At 41.7% G+C, this 27,985-nt stretch overlaps 1 protein-coding gene across 4 annotated transcripts in view; it reads right to left on the bottom strand.

Moving 5' to 3' along the window:
* Nucleotides 1-27,985, bottom strand: part of MBOAT2 (membrane bound glycerophospholipid O-acyltransferase 2) — a 99,564-nt gene that overhangs the window by 39,595 nt on the left and 31,984 nt on the right. For 2 of the 4 annotated variants that reach the window (XM_019650046.1, XM_019650047.1), the window contains exons 2-3: nucleotides 27,022-27,167; nucleotides 21,864-21,941 (exon numbers count right to left, since the gene is read on the bottom strand). The exons of 1 other annotated variant lie outside the window; for it this stretch is intronic. In XM_019650046.1, coding sequence (XP_019505591.1) covers nucleotides 21,864-21,941; nucleotides 27,022-27,167 — 224 coding nt within the window. Of the gene's footprint in view, nucleotides 1-21,863; nucleotides 21,942-27,021; nucleotides 27,168-27,985 lie in introns of those variants that run through there. One more of the 4 variants, XM_019650048.1, reaches the window with a different exon arrangement.

The raw sequence follows: 27,985 nt of genomic DNA, 5'->3' as shown, positions 1-27,985 counted from the left end.
GGGGACGAGTAAAATTTCCTATATCTTGATTTGGGTGACAGTTAGTTACAGAGGTCTATACATTTGTCCAAACTCACTGAACTGGTGGTTTTATTTTGTTTTAAGTAAATGATACCTAAAGTTGATTTAAAAATTATTTGGAAACAAAAAATTTTATACAATCTCCTTTGCAGAGTCCTTCTCATCCTGGGGCCCCAGGGTTCTGTTTTCGTCTCCATTTGTACTTATTCCAAGAAGAGTATTTCACCCTCTCCCGTGATTTTATGATGTTTTTGTTGTTGTTGTTTTTTTATAGCTGACCCACCCTGCTGCCTGTTGGCAGCTCAGCAGCAACACAGCTCGGGTCGGAACTCCAACTGCTGTTGCTCAGAGCTTGCACTTTTGAGCGAGCTCTTAACCAACTGAGCTACTCGGCCGGCCCTTTTTCTCCCCTGATTTTAAATACCTACTATATACTGATAGCTCCCAGGTTCTAAATCTCTAGCCTAGACATGTATCCTAATTACCAAGTTCAAACAACCAACAAGCTACTTAACATCTCTACTTGGTTGCCTAATGAGCATCTCAAACTTAACATGTTGAAAACAGAAATCCTGATTCTACCCAAATGACCCTTACCCTAGTCTTCTCTCTATCCTGGTAAATGGCACCGTCTTTCACCCAGTTGCTTTGCCCCCCAAAATAGTCATTTCTGATGTACCTTTATGACTCACATCCCATATCCAAAATCTTCAAGTCTACATATCTCACATCATGTACAAGGTCAGACAATTAAGTTCACAAACTCATCCTAGAAAACGTGCTACACACCTCATTGCTGAATATCACTACGATCACCTTCAAAGTACTCCCCTTGGGAAGCTATGCACTGACACCAGCACCTAGTCCACGCTTCAAAGCAATTTTGGAACTCTTTTTCTGGAATGGCCATCATAGCTGTTGTCATATTACGCTTAATGTCCTGAATGTCATCAAAATGTCTTCCTTTCAATATTTCCTTTATCTTTGGGTAAAGAAAGAAGTCACTGGGGGCCAGATCAGGTGAGTAGGGAGGGTGTTCCAATACAGTTATTTGTTTACTGGCTAAAAACTCCCTCACATCAGCGCCGTGTGAGCTGGTGCATTGTCGTGATGCAAGAGCCATGAATTGTTGGTGAAAAGTTCAGGTCATCTAACCTTTTCACACAGCCTTTTCAGCACTTTCAAATAGCAAACTTGGTGAACTGTTTGTCCAGTTGGTACAAATTCATAATGAATACTCTCTCTGATATCAAAAAAAGGTTAACAACATCATTGCAACAAGTTCACGAACTTAATTGTCAGGCCTCGTATGATTCACATCCATATCCAAATTTATCTTTAAAATATACCCTGGGATGAGTAATTCCCACTGGGACCAGGTCTAGGCCTGGACCGCTGTAACAGCATCCTGACTAGCCTCCCTTCCTAGTCCATTACCAGGAGGCTCCAGTGTGTTCAAGGCTTCCCAATAGCCACCCACCAACCCTAGAACAAAATCAAAGTTGGTTCAAGAACTGGTGTTGCCCCAGGATCTAATTTTTTAAAAACTACATTCTTTCTTTGGTTTGACTGGATGAATGATACACGTTTACATAGACTTTTATTTTTATTACAATCAAGGACTAAAGAATTATTCAAGACTGATGTAATTAGAACGTTACTGGAGCTTAGACAAGCTTGTCAACATTTGAAGCACCCATCACACATGTGTCGAGGTAGATCACCTGAATTCCAGCAAGTGGAGGAAATATATTGGGTTGTCAGAAAAGTTGTGACGCATTTTTGCAATGAAAAATATAGAAAAAATACGACATGACTTTTCCGACAACCCAATAAGTTAGTTACCATCAGTGTTGTCCCAAGTCAGTCATGATTTTTGGCTGATGCTATTTTTGTACTAATTTTCTGAAATAGGGCTCCGTTTCACTTTACAGATGATGTTGTTCTTGTGTAACTGTTTCTTGCTAACCATCCTGTGTCGACTTGGTTCTCTCCCTCTGTCTCCTTGGCATTGCTGAGTGGAAATAGTGAAACTGATAAACAGATAATAAGCTCAGGTTAAAACTGCTAGCAGGTCACAAAAGCCTTCAAGTCAGGGTCAAGTTTTATTTAAATTGGTATCTCCAAGCCTTGCCTCTATTTCCTGGCACATAACTCTGCATGTCGCAGGTTATTGTGCAATTTTGAAGACAGATGCCCCTCAGTTTAAACAAACATCTCTAACCCTACAGCTCAAACCTGTTCCTCTCAAAATCTACTCTGAGATTTCTATCAACAATTTCCATTTCTAGAATATACCATTTCAAATTAAATAATCAAAACTACACCTCACCTAATCTAGCTAGCCTTTCTGAACTCCAAAGATAGCACTAATGAGAAGTATAACTTGAAAGTACTTAATAAATAATTTACAGGATCTTACAAACAGACTTTGGCAACAAGTGCAGGGTAGAACTGTACAACACACAATATTAATTAAGGAGACAATTTTCTAAAATGCGAAATATGTGCATATGTAAAATTCTTTTCACTAAAAATACAACAGTTATGTGAATACAAACACAATTTTTAAAATATCAGAAATAAGAATTTGGTGAGCTACGAGGGAATGAAATGAAGGGAACAAACCGAATGTTCTACTTCTGGGTATATTTCAAACCAGGATCTTAAGTCTGATAAAATCAGCAGAGACCTAGAAAGATGACTGCTTAAAAATTATTCATGTTTCTGATTAAAAAGTGGGTAATTAATCAAGTTTGTCCATTTTCACTAAGTGATTATGGAGAAGGCAACCTGAAGAATTATGTTTCATGCATTAAGATCTGAAAGAGCCCTAAGAATGCATGCTGTTATTCTAAAATCAACATCCCAAAGTGAGCCCATCTCTTCTTTCACTTATTTTTATGAAAGTCATACACGCAGAGTTTCCAAGTCAAAGGGAACTACATGGCTCATACAACGGAACCGTCTGTAGCCCACTTTCCGCACCCTGGAGCCCTGCTCTCCACAGGCCCTCAGGCTGGTTCTCAGCTTTACCCCTGGACTCGGCAGGACAGACAACAGACGGGCTTGATTCTCAACAGCACCACCCTCCACAGGCATGTCAGGCCCAGCTCTTTTCTGACATCGCCAGTCCTCCATCTTTGAGTTTTTCCCTCTTTGACATTTTACTTCCATTTAAGTGGAGTTTCAGAAAAGAGCACAGACAAATGTGTATTTAATCGGCTACAATTAATGGGAAGTCTCGAAACTTAGTCTTAAATCCATTATTAAAATATCAGGTTTCTAAAGTCTTTTTGATAGTTCCCAGAATTTCATTCTAAAAATGTGGTTATAAATTGACAAACAGAAGACACTCTGTGACGTTTTGCTGTGTGGGGCGTGTGCATGTGAGAGTGAATGGTGCTGAGAAGACGGATACGTGATAGAAGACAAGTCATGGGAAAAGATCGCTACAGACCATAGGAGTACAGTGTCAACAGAGGCTCCAAACACACAGCAACAGGGAGGAGATGGTGCTTCCCAGTCACGGTGAATGCCTAGAACCATGAGTCTGCATATGATGCTATGAGTCAGCACGACTCCTAGTTACAAATCCAGGAAAAACAATAGGAAATAAGCTTAGTTAGTAAAATAGGGTTCAAAGTATTCTGAAGGGTCATGAATTTCTTGAATGAGAATTTTGGCTATTCTCCTGTAGGCATTCAAAGATTCTGAACAAAGGAGGAATATGATGAAATACTTTTTAGGAGAATAATAAAGACTCATCCCTATGGATGATGGATTGTCAAGGAGAAAGAGCATGAGGGAGGAAGTTCTTAGCTAAGGTAGAGGATGTAAAAGAAAGTGCTAAGAATTTCCAAGGAAAGGTTTTTAAAAACTTTAGAACATACTACCTATAGAAACAAGTCAAGTTTTTAAATTAAAGTGTCTCAAGATAACACAGAAGTTGACTCCGGCATAGGTTGGAATGCTGGCTTGATCTCTCACTAGTCGTGTGACTTCAGACAAGACGCTTAAACTACATTTCAGTCATCTTCTCTTTTTCATTTACATTTTTCCTAGATAATTTCATTGTGTGGGATACAACTTGAAAACCTTCACACTGAACACCAGACGTGTCTGACCACCAAGCTGACATTGCCATATTAGTATCTAATAATATCAAACTCAACTTGGCCAAAAGGCACTTTTGACTGGGAAGTTGTTTCACCCTCCAGCCTTCCCCATCTCATAAATAACACAATCCACCCAGCAGCTCACACCAGAAAAAGTTGACTCCTCCCTTTTCTTCATGCCCCACAACCAATCTTCATTGCGATCCTACTCGTCCCACCACTAAAGTATATCCTGTAACTGTCCACCTCTATGTTTCCACTGCTATGCTCCTAGTTTAAGCTAACGACATGTCTTGTCTGATTTCCCGATAGTCTCTTACTGGTGTGCCTGCTACCAAGCTCACCCTCTGACAACCCTACCTACACGGAGCAGTCAGAATAATATTTTAACAAAATACGTCCCCCTGCCCAAACTTCCCTGGTGGGTTCCCACTGCACTTTAAACTATGACCTGGCCCGGCCTTCCTCTTTGACGGCATCTTACACAACTGGTGACCTTGATCTGTAGGCACTGGCAAGACTTGACCTCTTTCTGGTCTCTGAACACACCAAACACCCAGCTCCTAAGAACCGGGCACAGGCTCATCCATCTGCTCTCACTCAGGTTCTGTGAATACCTCACTCAGCTGCACCACTTATAATAGTTCTCAGCTCACCTGAAATATACCCAGTGTTACTTCATTCATGTCACTCTCGGAAATAACTTCACTTAGATATTTGTTTCCCTGCCTATTGTCTGCCTCCCTCCATCTGAACATTAACTCCAGGAAGGCAGGCGCTTATGAGTCTTTTCCACTGCTGTTCCCAACACCTAGAACGGATGAGGTAAGTACTTGAATACTTAACGAGTACCTGTTGACTGGAGCTCCCCTCTCCATTTTTAAATTGGGTTGTTAGTCTTCTTGAATTGTAAAAATTTTTTTATATATTCTGAATGCAAGTCCTGTGTCAGATATATGCTTTGCAAGTATTTTCTCCCACTGGCTTGCCTCTTCATTTTCTTAAATTCATTTTCATCCCTTCTTTGCTCTTTTGAGGAGCAAAAGTTTTTCATTCTTCATCACAATTTTTTAATGGACCTTTCTTGGGGTGTTGTATCTAAGAAGTCTTTGCCTAGCCCAAAGTCATAAAGAGTCCTTCCTATGGTTTATTCTAAAGTTTTATAGTTTTAGCTGTTACATTTAGGTCTATGATACACATTGAGTTAATTTTTATGTATGGTATGATGCAAGGGTCTAGGTTCCTTTCCTGACATATTCAATTGTTCCAGCACCATCTGTTGAAAAGACCATTCTTTCCCAACTAATTTTGTCAAAAATCAAGTGAACATAAATATAAGGGTTTATTTCTAGATTCTCAATTTCAATGATTTATGTCTATCCTTATCCCATTACCACATCTTTATTACTGTACCACTGAAGTTTTGAAACTGAATAGTATAAATCCAACTTTGTTGTTTTTCAAAATTGCTTTGGTTATTCAAGGTCCTCTGTATTTTTATATAATTTTTATGATCAGTTTGTCAACGTCTATTTTTTAAAAGTCTGCTGGAACTTTTGTTAGGAATTGCACTGAATCTGTAGCTCAATTTGGGGAGAACTGCCATCATAACAATATAAAGTCTTCCAACCCATGAATAGGAAACACCTCTCCATTTAGTCTTCAATTTTTCTCAGGGGTGTTTTATAACTCTCAAGTATACTTGCAGTTCTTTTATTAAATTTATTCCTAAGTATTTTATTCCTTTTGATGCTTCTGTGAATGAAACTGTTTTTGCACTTTCATGTTTGAACTATTTGTAATATGTAAAAATATAACTGACTATGTATACTGACCTTGTATTCTGAAACGTGCCTAAACTCATTATTAATAGTTCCAGTAGTCGTGTTTGTAGCCACTCCAGCACTCATTTGGTTGCTGTTTGCAGCCAATATCTTTTCCACTGTTTTACTTTCAAGCTATTTGTGTCTTTTCATTTAAAGAGTGTCCCTTGTAGAGAGCATATGGTTAGATTTTCTTTTATCCAGTTTGACAATCTCTTTTGATTCACATTTAATGTAATTATTGATATAGTTAGATTTATATGTGCCGTTTAGAACTTGTTATACATATGTCTCAGGTCATTTTTGTTCCTCCTATACTGCCCTCTTTTGTGTTAAAACAAATACTTGGTGCTGTATTATTTTAATTCCCCTGTTGACTTTGTTCACTGTATATTTATTAGTTATTTTCTTAGCAAGCTCCAGGGATTACCATATGCACCTTATCTTGTGAAAATCTATTTCAGACTAATACTGACTTAATCTAATAAAATATAGCAAGTTTGCTCCAGTACAGCTCCATTTTTTCCCTCACCCTTTATTATCATATGTATGGTATCTATATATATTATAATCCTAATAGTGCAGTGTTATAATTATTGCTTTATACAGCCCGATGTCCTTTAACAAAATTAAGAAAAGAGAATATCTATACACCCTCTTTTATATTTACCCCCATATTTACCATTTCCAGAGCTCGTATTTCTTCCTGTGGATTCGAGTTACCCTCTATTACACTACCTTTCAACCTGAAGAACTTCCTTTAGGATTTCTTGTAAGGCAGGTCTTTGTTTAGCTGGGAATATCTTTATTTCACCTTTATTTGTGAAGGATAATTTTGCTGGATATAGGACTTGTGGTTGAAATTGTTTTCTTCTTTCAGCATTTAAAATAGATCATTTCACACTTCCTTTTGGCCTCCATTGTGTCTGGTAAGAATTGCATGGCTCCTCTGTATGTAATGAGTTGGTTTTCTCTTGCGGCTTTCAAGCTGTTCTCATCATCTTTGTCCTTCAACAGTATGATGTATCTTAGCGAAGATCTGCTTGTTGATCCTACTTGGGGCTTGTTGTGCTTCTTGGATCTGTAGATCAATATTTTTCATCAAATACGGGACACTGGTGGTCAGTACTTCTTCAAATGTTTTTTCTACCCCTTTCTCTCTCTATCCTCCTTTTGGAACTCTCATTACTCGTATATTGGTATACTTGATGTTGTCCCACAGATCTCCAAGACTGTTTGTTTTTCTTCAATATTTTTTTACATCTGCTCTGCAGACTTGCCAATATATATTGATCCATCTTAAGTTTACTTATTGGCCATCACAAATTATTAGGTAGCATATGTACTAAAATTTTCATTTTGGTTATTTACTGAATCAACTCTAGGACTTTGATTTGGTTCTTTTTCATAGCCTCTATTTCTTTATTGTAGTCCCTATTTGTCAAGTAATGATCCTCATATCTTTTAATTCTTTGAACATATTTATAATAGCTGCTTTGAAGTCTTCGGTATATCCAACATCTGGGTCCATTTAGAGACAGATTCAATTGACTGCTTTTTTCCCTGTTTCTCCACAAAAAATGCTCTAGAGGTCACCCTGTATCTGTAGATCTCAGTGGTCAGCCAATGATTAGTCAGAGTTGTGCTCAAACACCTTCAACCAGCAAGGCTTCTGCCCTCTGCAGATGTATTTACACATGGGTCTGTGAGCTCACTTACCCATCCAGCAGTTTTCAAGCCCACCCCAGCTTTTACTCTGCCCCAGGCCCTCCTGGGCCTCCCCAGTACATGGATGCGGCCTCCAGTCAGCCAGGGTTATGTAGAGATCTCCTGAAGTCCCTTCATGGCGCTCTCATTTCCAGGTTCTCTCTGTTCAATGCATGTCCCCCAGTATCAGGACAGAGGAGCTGGAGGCATTCTCTGTCGGCCAGTGCATCGGTTTTCTGCCCTCCACTCCAAACCAGGTCAATCGCCTCTGGTATCAAAGTGCTTTCCATGGCCAGTCCTGCACTAGGAGAATTACTTTGCCAAGGAATGAGGAAGGCAGGTAACCCCAGGCAAGGATACAACCAATTCCCACTGTTCTTACTCAAAGGTCAGCAGCTTTTTATGAATAAATGATTCTCAAATTGTTGTTTTGCTTTTGGTCAATTTCCAGAGCCCTAAAATGGTTTTGCCAAACTCATCCAGTTTTATAGCTGTTTTGGGGGGAGAAAATTTGTCCACCTCTTTACACCTTAACAGCTAGAAGTCCCATCGATTAAAATGGCTTTTTGTAGGCTAGCACGGAAACATTCTTTTTATGGCAGGTAAATTCAAGTTCCAACATAGGTCCAGAAAATCAGAAACGTCTCCATACCTAGTGAAGTCTTGTTGGCAATAAGAGATTGCCAGACCTCACTAGGAACAGGGAACTGAGTTTTGTCAGTGGGAAACCAGCTCTATATTTGCTACTCTAATAGAAGAACTTTAAACTATTTTTTAAAAAAACCACCTTCTTTACCAGCAAAAGACAGCCATGCTGTCTTCATACAAGACTCAGAGGTCCCTCTTTTGGTCCCAGCCACTTTAGAACACCACTGCCCTCTGTAGGGTAACGTAACCACCTGTCCAGTGTCCCCACTTTAGGCTTCTCCCTGAATATGGGGGTACCAGACTCTGGTGTCTGCTGACCAGTACACACTCGTAGTTTCTTCCTGAAGACTTAGAGGTAATCTTATGTTCCTCAATAAAATCCTGCTATTCCTTGGAAGTCAGGGCTCGCTGGGTTATCTACCACACTTTTCAGGCCAGGTGTTCTCTCAAGCTGGAATAGAGATCTCAAAGAGTTGTAAGAAAAGTCGTGAGGGATTTTGTTTGTTCTTTTACAAAGCCTTGTTCATGAATAAAGGGAAAGGAGCTTAGCTGTATTCACTGGGCCAGACACAAATAGTGACATTGATACATGAAGTCACTCGATTCTTTCCTGTTTTCACTTTGGTTACAGGTTACAGAAGTGAACCCAACCACCCAGCTATTGTTTAGCTTTTTTTTTTTTTTTACAAAATCCAACTTTTGCTCCCACACCTGGCTCAGTAATACAATGAAGTCACTTCATTGTTCTTTACAAAGAAAATTTTCAAAGTTGATTCAAATAGACATATAAAGTTGGGTTTGGGTTGTTGACGTTAAGAAAGATTATTTTGGGTCGGCCGAGTGGCTCAGTTGGTTAAGAGCTTGCTCAAGAGTGTGAGCTCTAACCAACAGCAGTTCAAGTCCTGGCCCAAGCTGAGCTGCCGCTGAGCTGCCAACAGGTGGCAGGATGGCTCAGCTAAAAAAAATATATATATTATTTTATCTTTCAAAATATAGACTTGTATAGCTTGCATCAAGATTTAAGACCTATAGATTCTAGCTCCAAATACCATCTGATTAATAGTCCCCAATGTAGCCTTTCCTAGTAAGTCAATAAATACACAGAAACAAAAATTTTAAACTTTTAATAACATCAAAAACTATATCTGTCAATGTGGTGACAGCATCTTGGGCAACTGAGACACACAATTATTCACACACACACAAATAATAATAATATGCAACCAGATTTCAGCTTATTCTAGTTGCTGCTAAAACCAGAACTCTGAGGAAAAAGTTTGGAAAAAGCTTCAAATCACTCCTACCATTCCCCAATTCAAAGATCTTGGGCCATCACCAAACAGGAGACTAGAAACCTGTCACTCTCGGTTCTTCAGGGGCTGCATTTTAATAAGGGGTCCTCCCAACCTGCACAAAAGGTCACTCATCTTTCTTCTCTACTATACTTCAGTGAAAAAAACACTGGATTGTCAGAAAAGTCATGACACATTTTTGCAATGAAACACACAGAAAAAATACGTCATGACTTTTCTGACAACCCAATATTTATGTGGAAAGTTGAAAAAGACAAAAAGGGATTCACTTAATTCGGTAAAGGTCTTAAAAGCAAGGGCAGCGAGAAAGACTTCAGGAATCATAGTTCTCCACAGTCCATACTTTGGCTTAAATACAAAAGATCCAAAAAGTGGGATGAGGGAGAAGATGCCTCCACAGCTGAGCCAAGCTGAGCCGTCAAGGCCTCTAGAAATAGGGCCCTGGAAGAAGGGGTACACGCCTCAGTCTGCTCCCCTGGATGCGGGTGTGAGAACATGGTCAGCTCATGAGCAGCGTCCATTCAGCTGCGTTCAAACACACATTCTAATCATTTAATACATCTGGTGCGGTTCTGAGGACACAAAATTAAAAGAGGCTCATCCACTGGCCTCTCAGGTTGCGAGTCCAGTTATGGGAGGCACAGTGGTCGCGCCAACACACGCATGGCACTCTGCCAGTTCCAGCCCAGGGGCTCTGAGCACTGCATCTTACCCAGTCTGACACTCACGTATTTTCACATTTTCACATGTCTAAAATCAAGAGTCCTCTCACGACTGATAGCATGTGATCCTTTTTAGTAGTATTATACCTGAAACAATAGCACATCTTACAATCCGTAGTATCTTATGATTAATGAAATACAGTTTATTACCTGAATTACTTTCATTACAATCCCATGAGGCAGGTATTATATTCACTCCTCATTGTCAAATGAGTAAACTGAGGACAGAGAAGGCCATCCCTCGGACAGTGTGACAAAACCACTGAGCAGGTGAACAAGACAGGAAGGTAGCATGGTTCCAGGGTCAGGATCTAAACGACAGTGTTTTGTGCCCGTGAACAAATGTGTACAGCACAGCGTAATGTGAGAAGGACAGAAGCTGTACAAGGTGAAGGTGACTCATTCTATGAGGAAGGAGGAAAAGGAACGGGCTTCAGCCAAAGGTCACATATAAACAGGGCTCTGAAGAACCAGAAGAAATTCACACTGGGGGCAGGGGGCTCCCTGCACATACAAAGGAGCTCAGTGTGGACGGCAGGGTGCATGTGTGGCACTACAGGTGGTTCTCATGGCTGGGACGGCCTCGGCTGAGGACGGAAAGGAAGGCAGGTCGAAGGCACACAGCTGCCAACACAGGGAGCCCATGCAGAGTCCGGAGCAGAAGGGGGTCATGGTCCGGCAGACGTTTAAAAAGATCACTTGGGCAACAGGGCACAGGACAGACCCGAGGGCAGGGCAACCAGCTGGCAGACTGACATGACAGTCCAGGTACGAGACGGTGAACTGACACAAGACGGCTGGAGCTGCAGAGTGAACTTGATGGGTCAAGAGGGAAAGAACAACAGCTGACGAGTGCTTAGTATAGGGCAGGTGTTGCTTTAAATGTCATGCAAATGTCTCCTCCTCAAAGCAACCCAAAAGGAAGCTGAAGCACAGAGTTCTCCGTGATGGCTACATGTGGAGGTGAGAAGGAGGAGGAAGTGAGGTTTATCCCAACATCTGGCTTGGCTGCTCGGACGAAGAATGAAGTCAGAATGGAGCATAAGCAAGGAAGACGAGATCTGAGGCCCAAGACGCACTTGGTTTTAGACACATTGGGCGGGTGTGACAATGAACAGGACACGAGGGGCAGCAACCTTCTCCGCCCTGGCAGGGACCCCTGAAGACGTTAACTCACATCTTTCAGACATCCCTTTCTCTCCTCCTTTTCTTCCTTTCTGTCACTTCTAAGGCCTTACTCTAAATCCTTATCTCCCAAGAATGGTAGAGATAAAGTGAATGCGTTTAAAGTGGCTAAGACTTAGACTAACGTTTGAAAAGAATAGGAAAAGGAACTGAAAAATGTCAATTAAAATAATGTTCAAGAGAACTGAAGAGTTAAGTAAGAAATCTTGAATCTGTAGTAACGCCCATCATGTGGGTGTCTCTCAAACACTTAGCTGCCCAAGTACAATAGAGATCTGTGTCCATCCAAGATTGGACCTTTGCCTGGTGGCGTCTGGAACAGCGAGGAAAGGCTGTTGAGAGTGCTACAAAGAAAGGCAGAGACTGCGGGCAGCAGAAATGCGAGGTCAGGAAGACGCTAACCAGGAGAACTGGGGGAGGTGGAAGTGGAAACAGCATCACCTCCAGCGCCGTTCCAGGCTCTCAGCTCTATCTCTGTCATTCCACTGCACCACCAGGCAGATGGCCAATCGCGATGGATCCAGTGGGAACAAGGGAGTAAGAAAGCTCGATATAGAAGGCTGTGGTCTCAGCTGGCTCCCGGAGCTACAGATTTCAGAAGCAGAGTAGTACCGGACAAGTGGACGGTGAGGGCACAGACACAAAGGAACAGGAGGAGGAGCAGATGACTTTGATGACAGAGCTGGGTGGGTGGTCCACAAAGCCGCTACAAGAGGCAGGAAAGAATCCTAGAGCAGCTCTTCTCAAACTTTTTGGTCTTAGGATCCTTTACTCTTTTAAAAATTGAGGAAACCAAAGCATAACCCACATAAACAACAGCAACTGATTTTTACCATATTAGAATAAAACTGGGAATTTTAAAAATATTTGTTAATTCAAGAACATCCATAATAAACATGCCAACATACACAACATTTTTATGAAAAATAAGTATATTTTCCAAAACAAACAAAAAAATTAGTGATTAGACTTGCACTGTTTTACACTTTTGCAAATTTCTTTAACATCTAACTTAACAGAAGACAGCGGAGTTCTCAACTGTTTCTACTGCAATATCACACACCAAGCAGCCTCTTGAACCCACTGTACACCCGTGAGAGAATGAAAGTGAAAAAGGCAATCGTGGCTAAGTATTATTATGAAAATAGTTTGAGCTTACCACCTCTTAGAAGGATCTCAGGGACTACAGGGAACTCTGGACCAAACTTTGCAAACTACTGATCTAGAGAACAGTGAATGACAGCCATGTGGAGGGACAAAGAACAGAGCAGCCAGATAAGCCCTGAGACTGAAAAAACAATACTGGGGAGGCAGGAGAACTTCCACCTGACATGTCAGCAGACACAAAAATGAAATCACATATCAAATTCAGTTGGCACCTTTTATGTTTTTGTTTGTCTGGTGGGCGAAGAGGGGACAATATATCAGAATCATGATCCCATTCCCCCAAGTTTTGATATAACCCTTTACTCCAAAGAGGTGATAATTACTGCTATAGAAAATACTATTCCTCATAGAAGTAGGTTCTGTTAGGTGTATTGCGGTAGGAAAAATGGTTCAAACCACTGATTTAAGTATGGCTCTTAGGTTTAAGAGGAGGCATCAAATGAAACCCAGGTAAATCAAGAAATTAACCCAAGAATCAGAATTATGAGATTTAGCCTCCCAATTCGGTGTTCAAACTAAGATTAATTTATATTATTTGCATACACAGCAATTCTCAGCAAAGGAAAACAACCTCCAAACAAAATGGATGGAACAAAGAACATTTCCCATGGCAAATTCACAGACTGATGAGGTTGGGGAGGGCTGAGTGGAGTGGCTAGGTGCATGGGGCTTTCGCCCTGAACACACGTAGTTTAAAGTCTGAGCCTGCTGAGGACCAGATGTGTAAACTGGGGAAGGTCTCTGGTTCTCCTGAGTCCCATTTTCTCAACTGTAAAGCTGAGACAACAGGATTACAGCACAGGGCAGCTGTAAGGACCAAAGGGAACACCTGTCTGTGTTTACTATGTATCTGACACAGAATTTGTGTTTAATAAATGTTAGCTATTAACGGAAATGTAGCAAGTAACAGTAATTTACTAATAATTAGCATTGTCTATTGTCCTTTTGGAAGTTCACCTTACTCCTTTCTTAACTTTTATCATTCTCTTCTGTTGTATTTTGCTTTCGATTCTTCTAGTCTGTTTTTGAAACAATTTAAAGCTCTTGTGCCTAAGGAAAGCTTTGCATACTAGTCTAAATAATGGCTCACTAATCACTCAGGCTTTCAGAGGAAATGATGTTCCAACAACATAGGAGTTCTACACAAGATTTTTTAAAATGTAAAAGGCAAACAGTACCCAGCCCATCCTGGCATTCTCTATTCCCAAGACAAGTCGTGCTAAAGCACATACCCTGGAACAGCCCAAGGTTAAACTCTAAGCCAGGGAGAGACTAGCAATCCTGCCTCTTTTCTGGGCTTCATTAAGTTTAAGCAAGAGCTCAACTTGCACTATGAGAAGAGATGTACAGGCGCACCTGCTGTCACATCCTGTCACCAAAATTCCTGGCAGGTCATCAGACATTTCTTCTATTACCCTTCGTCTATCTTTCCATAACTGCTCTAAATTTGGACTGTTTAATAAGCTAGCAACAAGTAGGAGGCGGTCAGCACTTTTTCCTACACAAATTAATTTATCTAAAAACGTTTTCAATTCTAGTTTTTGTCAGTTGACATTAAAATAGTATTTCAAATTCTATTATTTATTATGTATTTTGACAAATATCAACTTCAAGCATAGTACTTATAAAGGTCTGAACAATTTTAAGTAAAGGGAGAGATTTTCGAGATTAAAATTTTTATTATTCAGATATTTATTTAAAGGTTAACATTTTTTTAAACACCATATTCTAATGAAAACAAAGAAAAAGCCAATCACAATGCAATGTCTCAATGGTGCCTGCTATTCTTTCAAAAAATAAACTAGGATGCTTATGCTATCTCGTAAGCAGTGAAAATCTCTTTTTGTTTCTTTCTCCAACTTAAAAAAAAAAAAGCCTTTGAAAGCGTCTTGGTAAATAAGCAATCTAACAACCTACATGAATTTCACAAACTTCCATGGCTGACAGTCACCGGTTCTGTGACCTTGTTCCAGTGACTTCACCTTTTGGAACCTCAGTTTCCTCGTCTACTCAGCAGATGACAACACATCCGACACAGGACTGACTGTTGGTCCAGTTCTATGGGATGCTTGTAAAAAGCACTCAACCAAGTGACTGGCACCTGGAAGTCACCCCATCACCATTCAAAGTCCTAAGTGAAAGTCCAGAGACTATGAAATCACACTGTTTCTAACACAGTGAGGACAAACCGTGTCAATAGATTTACTGCAATAGTACGCCACAGGTAGATTCGTCATTTAGCAAACCCTAATTCTCCAAAATAATTTCCTCTTTTCCTACCTAAAATTTAAAAAAAAAATAGCCCAGTCAGGCAAGCTTCACAAAATGTCACCAGGCACCACATATTTTATGTAAATGGCGTGTGTTATGACACATAACTGGAGGTTTTGTTCCTCATTCCAACAGATGGTCGTGTGGGTTCTTAATCTTTCTTTCAACATTCTGGCAAGGATTAGGATTTTATAAAAGTGAGATTAACTTCCAGAAGTACTCAAGACCAGAAGATGGGTCCTTGTACTTGGCCAATGAGAAGTATTCTGATTTTTAATAATTACAATGACCTGCTTACTTTTAAATAATATATAAATTGTTATTTTTCAAACAAGAGAGATACATCAATCATCTAACTGGATAGCCTTCAAAACTCTCTTTTGCTTTTTAACTGATTAATTTGGAGCACTAGTTATCAATGTGACATTTTAGACCTGGCCTGGGAGCGCCCCGTGACATGAGTAATCTGTGCAAATTTTTCACTCTGACATGTTCAGATATAACGGCAACACCCAGCATAACGCCCTTATTTACCAAGGGATGGGTGTTAGTATTTTTAGCATCCCTTTATTAATGTAATCCCCCCACATCGTATAAAAACTGTAATCCAAGGGGGAAAAGCTCCCATACTTGCTCAAGGATGACTGTACCCTTCTTAACAGAGATCCAGCTTACAACTGGAAATAAAACATTAGAATTCAAATACCTCTAACAGACTATACTGACTTAACAGCATACAAGGACCTGAAGCACACCCTTTCCTGAGTGCAGGTTTTTATGGAAGGATGCTGCCCTGTCGATTTTTCCGAGGGCCAACAGGACCTGGACATCCCACTGCCTATCACGAAGTAACAGGTGTTCCTTCCTGTGGGAACTGAGAATGTTTAAAAACCTTACATCCTAAGCACAAAATGCGAAAAGGCCACTGCATCCTTTTGGGTGAAGATCTCTGCATCTTTGTTCTAAGGAAGAGTAACAAACACACAAACCCCTGCTTTTCTTGGGGATCTTGCTTGTTCCCGTTACCTCTCCTCAATCAATTTACAGTATTTCTTTTTTAATGACACGGTCTCATAACCATAATTCTTAACACTTAGAAGTAGCACAGGGCAGAGGTAAAGGGCATGGGCTCTGGGTGCAACCAGACACACCCAGTTCCAATCTCAAATCTACCACTTACTCACCTGTTTCTCCGGGAACCAGGTCTACCACGCCCACCTGCAAAGGCTGTACTAGGATTAGTAACAATGCATGTACCGTGCACAATGCCTGACACAGCGATGACTCAAACACTATGACGAGCACAAGATCAATTTCAGGATTGATTTTAGAATTACCTATGGTTTTCCGAGTGAAATTCGACTTGTAGCCCGGCAATACCAAGTGGGCCCATACATTTATTCCGCTGCAAGGCTAACAACGGCCCGCAGAGAGCACAAAAGGAAACGTCTACGAGTTCGGTTTCCTTCCTGCCACATCTGACTCCCTCTCACGGGGCCATGGGATTGTCCTCAGTGAATGTGGTGTTTTCCTTACAGGGCTCCCCCTGAGCCACTAACCACTGCTAATTAACTTGATGGGGACACATTTTCGAGTGACTCGAGGCTTCTACTGCCTGCCACATGGTATTTCCAAGATCATCATTCCTTCCTAGAGTTCAGGCGGTTCCTAACGACATGTTTATCTAGGAATCCACACTGTAAGGTCTTGGCAGTACCGGCAGGTAACGGGTGATAAGGGACCCTGTGCTATCTGCTCTGCAGGGCCATGGAGGGTTGAAATAAAGGCCACATCAGCTAAAACTGCCTCGTCCTCCCCTAACACCCCCAGACCCCGGCTCGACAGTGGGCTGAAGGGGAAAAAACTTAAGTAGGAAGGGAGGCAGGAAACATGAACAGGGCTGCACGTCAACCCAGCACCCACCTCATTCAAGGCCTATGCAATCTGTTTGAAAATACCCAACCAAACTGAAATCAGATAAAATAAAATAAAGTAAAATAAAATAAAATAAGATAAGATAAGATATAAAATAAAATAAAATAAAAAAGACTCGAAAGCAAGAGCCCACAAGTGCTCAACAGAACAGAACAGCATGGATAAGCTCACTGACTAAGCTTCTATCATCTATTTGTTCAACAGAGGGATTAAAAAATGAGTAAGACATCCCTGCCAAGAAGCTCCTATCCTGGAGACAAGAAAAAAATCAATTACCGTGCACAGTAGTGAGTATGATAACAGGGATACTTACAGGCTCTGACACAACATCATAAGGACAAAAAACCCCAGCAAAATGCTGTGTCACTAAGAGGACCTCTGAAAGCATTTCACCCAGAATTTGAGCACCGCTTCTTGGTAGCGGAACCCTTTATGCAGACAAAGCTTACCCGGTTGCCCACAGGAGGAAGCAGGTAGGCACATGCTCCTCAGCTGAGTCACCAGTTTCATTTAATTTAGACCCAGAATGGGAAAGGGGCTTGGCCAAGTCCAAAGCTAATGACAATTTGGCAGCGCCTGAACTCAAACCCATACATAGCTGACTCCAAACCAGCGCTCATCCGATTAATCACTAAGACCACCCATGGGAGTCAGAGCCTGAATTCCATCTTTCCTCACGTCCTAGCCCGGTGCCCGACTTTCTCATCATTAAAAGAGGAGTCTGAGGAAAATATGTTTTAATATTTCCCAACATTTAAAAATAGACTTCAGCAGAATTCTACTTAACAGCAAATATCTGTCCTCTGTTTCCAACTGTTTTACTCTACTGAACTTGTAGTAAGTGGCTGATACAAGCAGTCTGGGTTTTACTGCTTCCGAGCTTGTCTCGCCCTCCTTTCTGCTTCCTCAGCCTTGAGCACAGCTCTGCACAACTGGAATTACAGTCTGATTGGCAGGCTGACGGGAAGCGTCTTGTGGAGGCAGCGTGTCTTTTTATTCATCTCTGGATCCCAGCATCAGCATAACAAATACCTGTTGCAGGACTGACAGTCTTAATGTCCCCAAGTGACACAGTGCATTTCAAAGGGTGAAGACCATGTGTCCATTATCTTTCAGTTTCTGGAACAACTTGGCACACAAGAAATGTCTGCTCAAATGAGAGGGTCACTGAGTCAGGTGATGGGAGGTTTAAAATCACTTTCCTACAGCTCTTACAATATAATCCCATACACAGCTTCGCAACCCATTCCGTAGATGCAATTTTTGATCTATATCGTTCACAGTTTTTTCTTTAGGTCAGTTGTTTTGTTGGAAATTACTCGCCAAGTCATAAAGAAAATCCTTCAGCTTAACTGTTCAAGATTAACAAGCTTTTCTACCCTTCCCATTTTAACCATCCCACATTGCTGCTGTTTATATTTAAATAGTGGAGTTTCCTTGTGCTGTGTCCCAAAAGTCTGAGACTTTTTGGAACTCAAAACAATGTTTCCCAGAGAAAAGTTAAAAAACTACCATGAAGGGTGCTGAGGTTCCCACGCCCGTCTACAAAGGCATATTCAGGACATCAGAACCAGATCCCAGGCACCCTGTGCTACCCTCTCCAGGAAAAATGCCCTCCTAACTCCAGGTGGTACATCCAAAACACACCTCTACCCCTCTCCTTCTAGATTACAGTGGTTCTCAACCTGTGGGTTGCGACCCCTTTGGGGGTCGAACGACCCTTTCACAGGGGTCGCCTAAGACCATCGGAAAACAAAAAGATACTTACATTATGATTCATAACAGTAGCAAAATTACAGTTATAGAGTAGCAACGAAAATAACTTTATGGTTGGGGGTCACCACAACATGAGGAACTGTATTAAGGGGTCGCGGCATTAGGAAGGTTGAGAAGTGCTGGTCTAGAACCTAATGGGGGAAGCTCCCTCTCTTCACCTATTCCCCCATTCCCATTCCTTCTGTTTCTTTCCCACACCCCATTCTACTCTCCCCAGAAACAGAGATAAAAGTGAAGCCAGCAGATGCCCACGGCTGGGACTCTGCTCTGAGTAGAGCAGGAGACGGGGGCTGCTACAGCGGCCATTCCCAAAACTGCTCTGGGGCAGCCCTGCGATGAAGCCCGGGGGTCCTAACGGAGGAAACCAGCAGTGGCCTGGAAGCAAGGGGTCTGGGAGGCTACTTACTTGGGAAGGGCTTGCTGTCATGCAGAAGTCACATTATCATTCATTCGTTTGCTCATTCAATAGACTCTTATTGAGAACATACAATCTCCTAGGTATTACACTACATTCAGAAAACTAAACCAGGCATGGCTTGATGGCTGCCACAGAATTTGCAGTCTATGAAGGCAACACACATTTCTCAAACAACTCCTTAATGTACTTATAATTAAAAATTGAGATGAATTCTCAGAAGGAAAGGAATGCCATTCCATGAGAGTGGGCAAAAAATAATCTGTCCTGTATTAAGGCATCTAGACATATAACGTTAAAGGAAATCTGAAAGATCAGTCGCGGAGAGGGGATGGGAGAAGGAAGGGGCTACTCCAGACCGAGGAACAGAGTGGGCAAAGCCTGCGGAAGAAAGAGACATATTTTCCAGGGTAGGAAAATATTCACGGAGAATGAGGCAAAGGGCTGGCTGGGGTGAAAAACAGGCTGTATCCTAAACTCATTCTTCACCAAATATTTACTGAGAAGCTGCCACATGCCAGGCACTGCGCTAGGCCCCTGGGACAGAGGGGTGAGTATACAAGACAGGCGGGGTCCCAGTGCCATTGACACTTCGATTCTACAGGCAGAGACAGACCAAGAAGCACACAAGGTAATTTCAAATAGTGATACATACATTCGGACTGCGGTCACTCAGCTAAACGTTCGTGTGAGGGAACTCCACACACATGATTGTACCCACTACTTCAGATTTATCTGAATGCTGCCAGGTGTGGCATGCAGCAGAATTATTCTCATACGTTTTTCTACAAGTGAGGCATGTGTGTGTCTGTTTGTAAATAGCATAGGCCAGAGAAATACTAGATTAAAAAAGTAAGAATTTAGCCCTACCTATATCCCTCAGTCCACAGATCACATCTGACTAATTTGTTTCTCACCTGACAGGACATGGAACTGTTACACAAATAATGCATTCTAGCCAAAGGAGATGGAAGGCCTCGCAAAGTGGCCCTGTGGGTGTGATGACAGCCCTTCCCTCAGCACGTGCCCCCCACACACACACGTACAACCACAGCCTACACTCAGGCCTGTGTTAAGCTAGTAGCACTCCCCCCCCCCATGCTCTTTCAGATCTAAAAGCCTGTGCCTGAGGTCAGTCCTGCCAGTAATGTCCCTCCACACTGTTTCTTCCGCTAGTTAAATCCTTGTATCAAATTCACATCCCATGTCACCAGGAAGGTCGGCTCCTTCCCGCTTGGGCACAGTCTACTGGCCCCTCCCACCCACGCCTTCTGCATGAGAAACATGCTCCCCAGCTGAGCCCACGGGAGCCAAAGCCCCAGCATGTGGTCCCTGAGCCTGCTCCCTGCCCTGGAGGCACATGTCCTGTGGACTAAGGACCCAGCGTCCCAGAAGAAACTGATAGGACAGTGAGAGGAATGTCATGTAGCCCAGGGAAAGGTGTCTTGTGACAGACGGGAAGGGAGGGTTCCCAGGACAGGGAGACGGAAGCTGGGACTTATGCTGAAGCAAGCAAGCTCCAGGTCTCTGGGCTGCAGCTACAGAGAGAGACCTGCCCAGGATGGTCTCCTCCCTCCAACTGCACAGGCCCCAGGAAAGGGGCCTCTTATCATCTCTGGGGGGACAGAGAGGTCGTCTAAGGTAGGGAAGATTAATCACTACCATTTTACACACACACACTCACACACTAACCTCTGGAGAGAGCTCTAAAACACAGCATGATGTCAAGACCAAAAGAAGGAAGCTCACCTATATTTCCTCATCCTACCTCTCAGGACACACTCCTCTCTGGCTGCTGACAGTCATAATTCCTTTAACAGAAATAGTTTCCCATTTCACAGAGATAAAGACCAAAAAATTGCTTGGGACAGATAGTATGAAGAATTTCAGTTAAATGAAATTAAATGACCCAAAACAGTTTGTTATGGAAGAATAAACAGTAGGAGTCAGAGTAGAGCAGGCATGGGTTCAAATCCACCATTTTCAAGCTATGTGACCTCAAATGGTTATATAAGAACTCAGAGTCCCCATTCGCTGGCCTATGAAATGAGGGTGCGGCCACCCAGCTCCAGTGGAAAGCTCTCGGCACCAGGCTTGGCACACAGCCAGCTCCCTCTCCCCTTCCATGTGTTTTGGTGAGAGACAAAATAATAATAATAGTAATAAGGTATTGGGTACCCAAAGAGAAAGAATGGATGAACTAAGGCATAAAAGAGACAGGAAAGGAAGAAAGTCAATACTGAAACTGTAAAACTTCTAAATTTTACTGAGGGCCCTTTATGGATTTAAGGGGGGAAAGGCACTCATGCATATCTCCACCTCTGGCTCCAGCAGCTCCAGCAGTGGCTTGTCAGGAGCTCCCACTGGAAGAGAATTTAGATGGCATCGGACACGATCTCCTACCTCTCTCCTGCAGCAGCCAAACTTGTGTCCCCTAAGCATCTACTTACACACCTCCAGTCGCAAACACTGGACCCCACAAATCAGAGGCCAAGGGAGCTGCCACACATCCTGCAGCGCCCAGGACGGCCCCCACATCAATGAATCATCCAGCCTAATAGCTCAACAGTACTGAGGCTGAGAAACCTTGCTTTAAACAAATATAAGAGTGGTGCCTACTAATGATTTTGCTTTTGTATTTATGGCAGGTATTGAAAAGACTATCACAATTTAGAATAATGTTTAATGTAATAAAATTCTATTTTGACCCAATTCTATTATACAGAAATACATATTTACATGTGAACAAAGCGGACACTTACTTGTGCGTGTTCTCCGCCCCTATTATGATCATGATACAGTAGGAAATTCCACTTTGTACAAGAAAATGTAAGGCATACCTATAAAAAAGTGAGAGCATTGTTAGAAGAGGGGTACCCATTCACAAACATCAATTTAAAACAATTAAGGCTAAAAAGTGCATGTCCCATAGAACATTCCCAGATAAAAAATTAAAAAAAAGGACTCAAACCTCCAAAGCCTAAAATCCCGTGAACACCCTGGAGAGGAAGACCCACATTGCAAGGCCCAGAAGAGCTGGAAAAAATAAAACCAAACCCCACAAAGCTCAGTCAGTGCCCTCGCATTCCATGTCTCCTAGCTACATGCAGGCACTGTGGGGTTATGTGGCTGCAGGATGACAGCCTTTTTCATAGCTCAAGGCACAGCGATGAAAAGCATAATAAATCTGACTTCAGAACAGCCCTGACAGAACAACAGTTACTTGTTTCCCCGAACTAACTTCTCCAATATCACCTTTGTACTTTGTCTACCAACAAAACTAATAAAGATTATTATTCACTAAAAAGCACAAACACCCAAATCTATTCAGAAAATAAGATGGTCAAGTCAAATAAGCTTCCTCTACAAATCTAGTCAACTTACTTGGCAGTAACCTATCTACAGAACACTCAGGCTGAGATGGCAGCACTTTCTAATGTTCTACTGTAGACACCCACCATTAAATTAGACCACTAATTTATCCATTCATTCCACAACATTCAGGCAAAACATGATTAGGAGCTCTGGTTTTCAAGTCAACCTAGACCACCCCTGGTTTATGCATATTTCTTTCCCCTTTGATGGCATGAATAATTTATGAAAAATTTTCAAATCACTGTACACAATTTTAAAGTATTAACAGGGATCTTAACCTATGATTAAAATTACTCTTTAACCTAACATTCTGAAAAAGTTACCTAAATTTTTGAACAAATTTTTCCATAGAAATATTACACATAAGAAGGTGGTTCCAAGGCAGGTCCATGGAAGAAACTTATTTTCCCCATTACACAAAGTATGTCTGTGGGTCAGTCTATTTGTTTGTCTCTCCCTCTGCTTACCACACACACGCACACACACACACACAAATGGCCCAGAGTGCTATTATAACAAGAGGCCCATAGGAAGCAGAAAAACATATATGAGTATAAGCTGAAACAAAAAGACGCTAAAATAAACATGATTAAAACACACATTTTTTTGTTATTTCATTATTTTATAAAACACATACTTTTAAAATTAATTATCCACCTCCTCTGTACTACCAGCATTAATAATTCACTAAGAGACTTAATGTGAAAATGCTGAAGAGGACTGCAAGATACTTTTAAGGGCTTTAACTAATTGCAAGTAGAACTCATTAAAGACACTTGTCTTAAACAAAAAAATTTTTTTTGAGGACTCTTGGGGAATATTTTTCCCTTTCTAAGTAAATTTCCCTGGAACATGAGGAATATATGACAACTGTAGGAGCTAAGAGCTGCATTTCTCAAACAGTGCCATGGTTCTCACATCACTGTAAGGTACGCGATGACCTGGCATCATGGCTCAGATGGCATCTCTCGGGGTGCCAGCCTCCTGTTGTCCAAGCTTTTGTTACTGTGATGTAACTCTCTTCACCTCTCTTTCACTGACCTCCACGACAAGTGTCAAGTTGCTTTTCTACTCCTTTCTGGCAGTGGTGATTTTCTGCATAATTTCCCATATACAGCTATTCTACTTGCCCTCATTAGTAAAACAAGCATAATAAATACATAGCAGCCACTTAATATTTTTCAGGATTGAGAGACAAAACATGAAGTGTTGCCTGGTTTATCTGGTACACTGTAAGCATTCAACTATTAAGTATTATTAGTAAAGTAAAAATTCAAGATGGACGGTTTCTTCAAAGTCTATTATAATCCAACCCTCGTCATTTCAGAGTTGAGGAAACTAAAAGGTCATATATGTACTTAGCACCCTAACTGACATTAAAACTAAAGTTGTTTCTTTCTTGGCAATTTATCCACTGGCTGACTCTTCAAGGGGTGAGGTGGAGAGGAACCCCATGAACTGTGTATCATAATCTTTCCAGGTGCCTAAGAACTTGGAAAACAAAAGTCCTTAATCCCCAAACTTTAGTTTGTTTTTAGATATCATATTTTACTTATTTTGAACTTCAAATCACACTAAAGACAAGTATAAAACTTTATTTTTAATAAAAAAAAGCGCACATGTTTTAAAAAGGTTGAGAAACACCTCTAATTGTTTAACCAATCTTTACTGAATGTCTGCTTTCTAAAAAGGCACCACAGTGGACGCTAGAAATAGAGTCGATGGGACACACACAGCCTCTGTCCTCAGAGAGCTTCCAGTCTAGCAAGACAAACAAATAAATAGACTACTTTAATACTGTGTGATAAACAGAAGAAAAGATGTTGGGTAAACATAAACATTTCCAATCTGGACCACCAACTGAATGGCGGTAATGACGAATGGTAGTAATCATGGTCTTGACCCTGACTAACTTATCGTGCTCACAATGAGCTGCTATTGCACTAAGTAAGCTCCTTTCTGTAGTATTGCATCTTCTGGTTCTCACAGTAGCCACTAGTTCCACTTCATAGATGAGGAAAGTGAAGCTACGAGGGGCTGGGTAAGATATCCAAAGTCACACGGTCTCCAGGCCAAGGCACGCAGCGCAGAATCAGGCCTGTCTGACTTCCAAGTCTAAGCTCCATGCCGTTACCCTGCACCGTTCTCACATCTCAGAGAGTTAAATAATTTAAAGTGTAAGCGAATTCTCAGTTAAAATAAACTTGCCAATGATAGTTTAAAAATGAGGCCAAGCAGAAGTCGGTAAAATACTCAATTTTATTTACGGAGTACTAACATATGTCTTTCAAAAGGGAAGCTGTCAAGATCAATAGATGTCAAGATCCATGGAAGATACGATCACCTTCGAGTCTGAGTTAAGAGAAGTGCTAAATAAAATGAGAATCAAAAGGACACTCTTATTTTCCCAGTCATTCCAATAGCAAAGTCATCTTACACCTGGGACAGAGGCATAAACAATGTCTCTTTCCAAAGAAAGGAATACAAAAGAAGTTTCACCTTCAAGAAAAAAAACCAGAGAACTCAATTTTTTTTTTAAAGAAATCCTGGTTATCACATGTAATTTGAAAGACGTAGAGCTACTTGAAATCGAGGTCAGCTTCCTTGTGACACTGAGAAGGCTTCGCAGCAAGAAAACGCTTCCTCAGTGAAGACCTGGAAGGAGGCGACGCACCTCACCTCTGGCTCTGTGTCGCACAGCAGTCGAGATACTACCTACATTTCAATCTTCCAGTTTACAAGACCACAACGTGAATGGTGTCCCTCAATGACAAGCCTTCCCCAGCTGCTCCTTAAAATATGTTGTCCCAAAACACACTGAATTCTGAAGTATTTATGAGTAAAATGTGTACATGGGGATGTGCGTTAGAATACTCCAGAAAAATAAGTTGGAGAAAAGATAAAATAGGAATGGTGGGATTTCTACAACTGCTGAAGCTGGGCAATGGGTATATGAGTATCCATTATATTATTCTCTGCATTTGAAAAGCTCCGTAATAAAAAGTTTAAACACACACACACACACACACACACTACCCCCGTGGCATGATTTACAAGAAGTTTAAATAGAATCACCTGAGAAACCTAAGAAAACTTTGATGGTATAAATTGAATGCTATCAAGGAGGCGGAACAGACCATACTTCGATCTTACTTCAGAGACCACATTGAAATGTCAGACCTACCACTGGCAGCGCCTATCACAGAACTAGGCACAGGGCAATATGGTAGAGACGGAATCAATTACCCATGATTGAGTTTTCATGTGTTTCTGGGAAACATTTGCAATTGCCAGAGGCAAAGAATAGATTAAGAAATTAAGGATATTCCAACAGTCACAAGAATCAGACACAACATCCTAGAACAAACACAGGCGTCACCCAAGTTCCCACAACAGAAAGTACTTGGTCACAGGCAAGTGGGTGCATTTCATCCCCTCAGGGCACTTGCATCTGAAACTAGAGCCTGCAGAAACAGCAAACCGAGACGTGTAAGCTGTATAGCAAATGGGCAAGCAGCACTTAAGAAGGAAAACTCAGAAGAAGCCACAAAGCAGCCCTTCCATTGAGAGTCGGCTGCTTCGCCAAGACAGTGTGCTCTTCCAACTGCTTCTGTCATGCAACCACTGTCACCTGCGACAAACAGGCAGGTGGTGTTTCTGAATTTAAACCCAGGGGGCAACCCTGCCAATTAAGAAGGGCATTAGTTGAGCTGCCGCTGAGCTGCCAACAGATGGCAGGATGGCTCAGCTGGTGAGAGCACGTGCTTCTAACAATAAGGCTGCCGGTTGGACTCCTGCATGGGATGGTGGGTTACCACCCACAACTAAGATTGAACACGGCACCCTGAGCTAAGTGGCCATGAGCTGCCGCCGGGCGGCCGGATGGTGACCGGACTTGGAGCTGAGCTAGCTGCGCCCTCCACAGCTAAGACTGAAGGACAACAACTTAGCTGGTCCTCTTCCCCAATTCCCCAATAAAATCTTTAAAAAAAAAAGAAGAAGAAGAAGAAGGTCATTAGCTGGAGGAAACACACAGAGCATATGAAGGGTCGTAAATAAGAGCTTTTCATCACAGATAATTCTTCCCACCAAGAAACAAAAACAACATCAACAACTCTTTTCACTAAGGCTAGAATCTTATAACATGGTAACAGAGTTCTATCAATGGGCTTTACCAGACTCTTAAAAGCCACTTGCACAGAAAGAAGAAGCTATTTTAAATAGTTTATTTGTCTTTTTTAAAATAGCTTATTTGTCCTGGCATAAAGTATTTGCAAAATAGGTGAAAAGAAGTACTCATGACAGAACAAAGTGTCTTTATTCTTCCTCTGTCCTTTTTCATACATTATACATAGTAAATTGCCCTCCGAGCCCAAACTCAAGAGACAGAGCCCATTCTCTACTCTTTGTTTTTTCTATTAAAACTAAAAACTATAAAACTTTATAAGTAAACATAAGAACAAAACCCTACAGAATGTATCTTTCTACACACTCAATTCACAGAGGTGTCCAAAGTCTTCATTTAAATAGGATCAAAATACTTACCATCCAAAGCAAAAAAGTGCAAGATAAAGGCCCAAAAGGGTAGCAACGACATGTCTTATAAAAGAGCTAGTTTTGCTTGAATGTAGATAAGTTCGAAACCAAATGGCTGCTAGCAAGGCAAAGAGTTGGCACACTACAAAGTTGACCTGCAAAGAAAAATTAAAATTTCATATTAGCAACACAGACTTGAGTTTTTCATTTGATGTCACATTTAAATTTTTTAGGACAAAAACACTATATAAAATTAATATCTTCCAATATACAAAAGAAACAAAAACAAAAATCAAGGGCCTTCCCAGGGATGACAGCCTCAAGTTCAAAGTGATGGGCGGGTACACACGGCCTGTACTACACTTGGCGATGACAGGTGGCCCCCAGGGTGGTGACAAGGCCTGGAGGGGCACCTGGAAGAATCTGGAGGACACAGGGGTCAGACATGGAAATGGAAAGCACAGGTGGGTAGCCTGTGGTTTGAGGGAAAGAGAAACTTGGTTAATGATTTAGGCTCCCCTGTCAATGGTCAAAAAGAAGAGCTCCACGTTTCTCCACAGATCCCCAGGGTCAAGATCTGGTGAAGTTCCCCGGGGTCTGGCGGAACACGTCCTCTTCTATTTGGAGGTCTGTCCCCATCCCGGGCGGTGGGGGGGGTCAAGGGGGTGCTGCTGAGCTAGAACCACCAACTGCGAAACTGTGGGAACCACATGTCTCGGCTCTGGGGGTCTCACAGGCTGGCTCGGGAGGAGAACGGGTGAATGATAACAGCAAGGAGCCTTCGGAAAGCCACGAGGGGAAGCGTTTACTCCCAAGCCCACCAACGTCAACTTCCTAGTCCTCACAAGTCGCTCGGAACTACATCGCCCTCCACGCTTTCCTCTCCCTCAACGTTTCTTTTGCCCTAGAAAAATGATCCAGTAAAAGGCTACGAATAAGACTCTTACGATATTTAAAGACTTGGGCATGATCT

This window comes from Hipposideros armiger, unplaced genomic scaffold (genome assembly GCF_001890085.2).
Source record: "Hipposideros armiger isolate ML-2016 unplaced genomic scaffold, ASM189008v1 scaffold_137, whole genome shotgun sequence".
NCBI classification, from domain to species: Eukaryota; Metazoa; Chordata; class Mammalia; order Chiroptera; family Hipposideridae; genus Hipposideros; species Hipposideros armiger.
The sequence above is the reverse complement of the archived record's forward strand: the minus strand, read 5'-3'. Positions and strand labels throughout refer to the sequence as shown.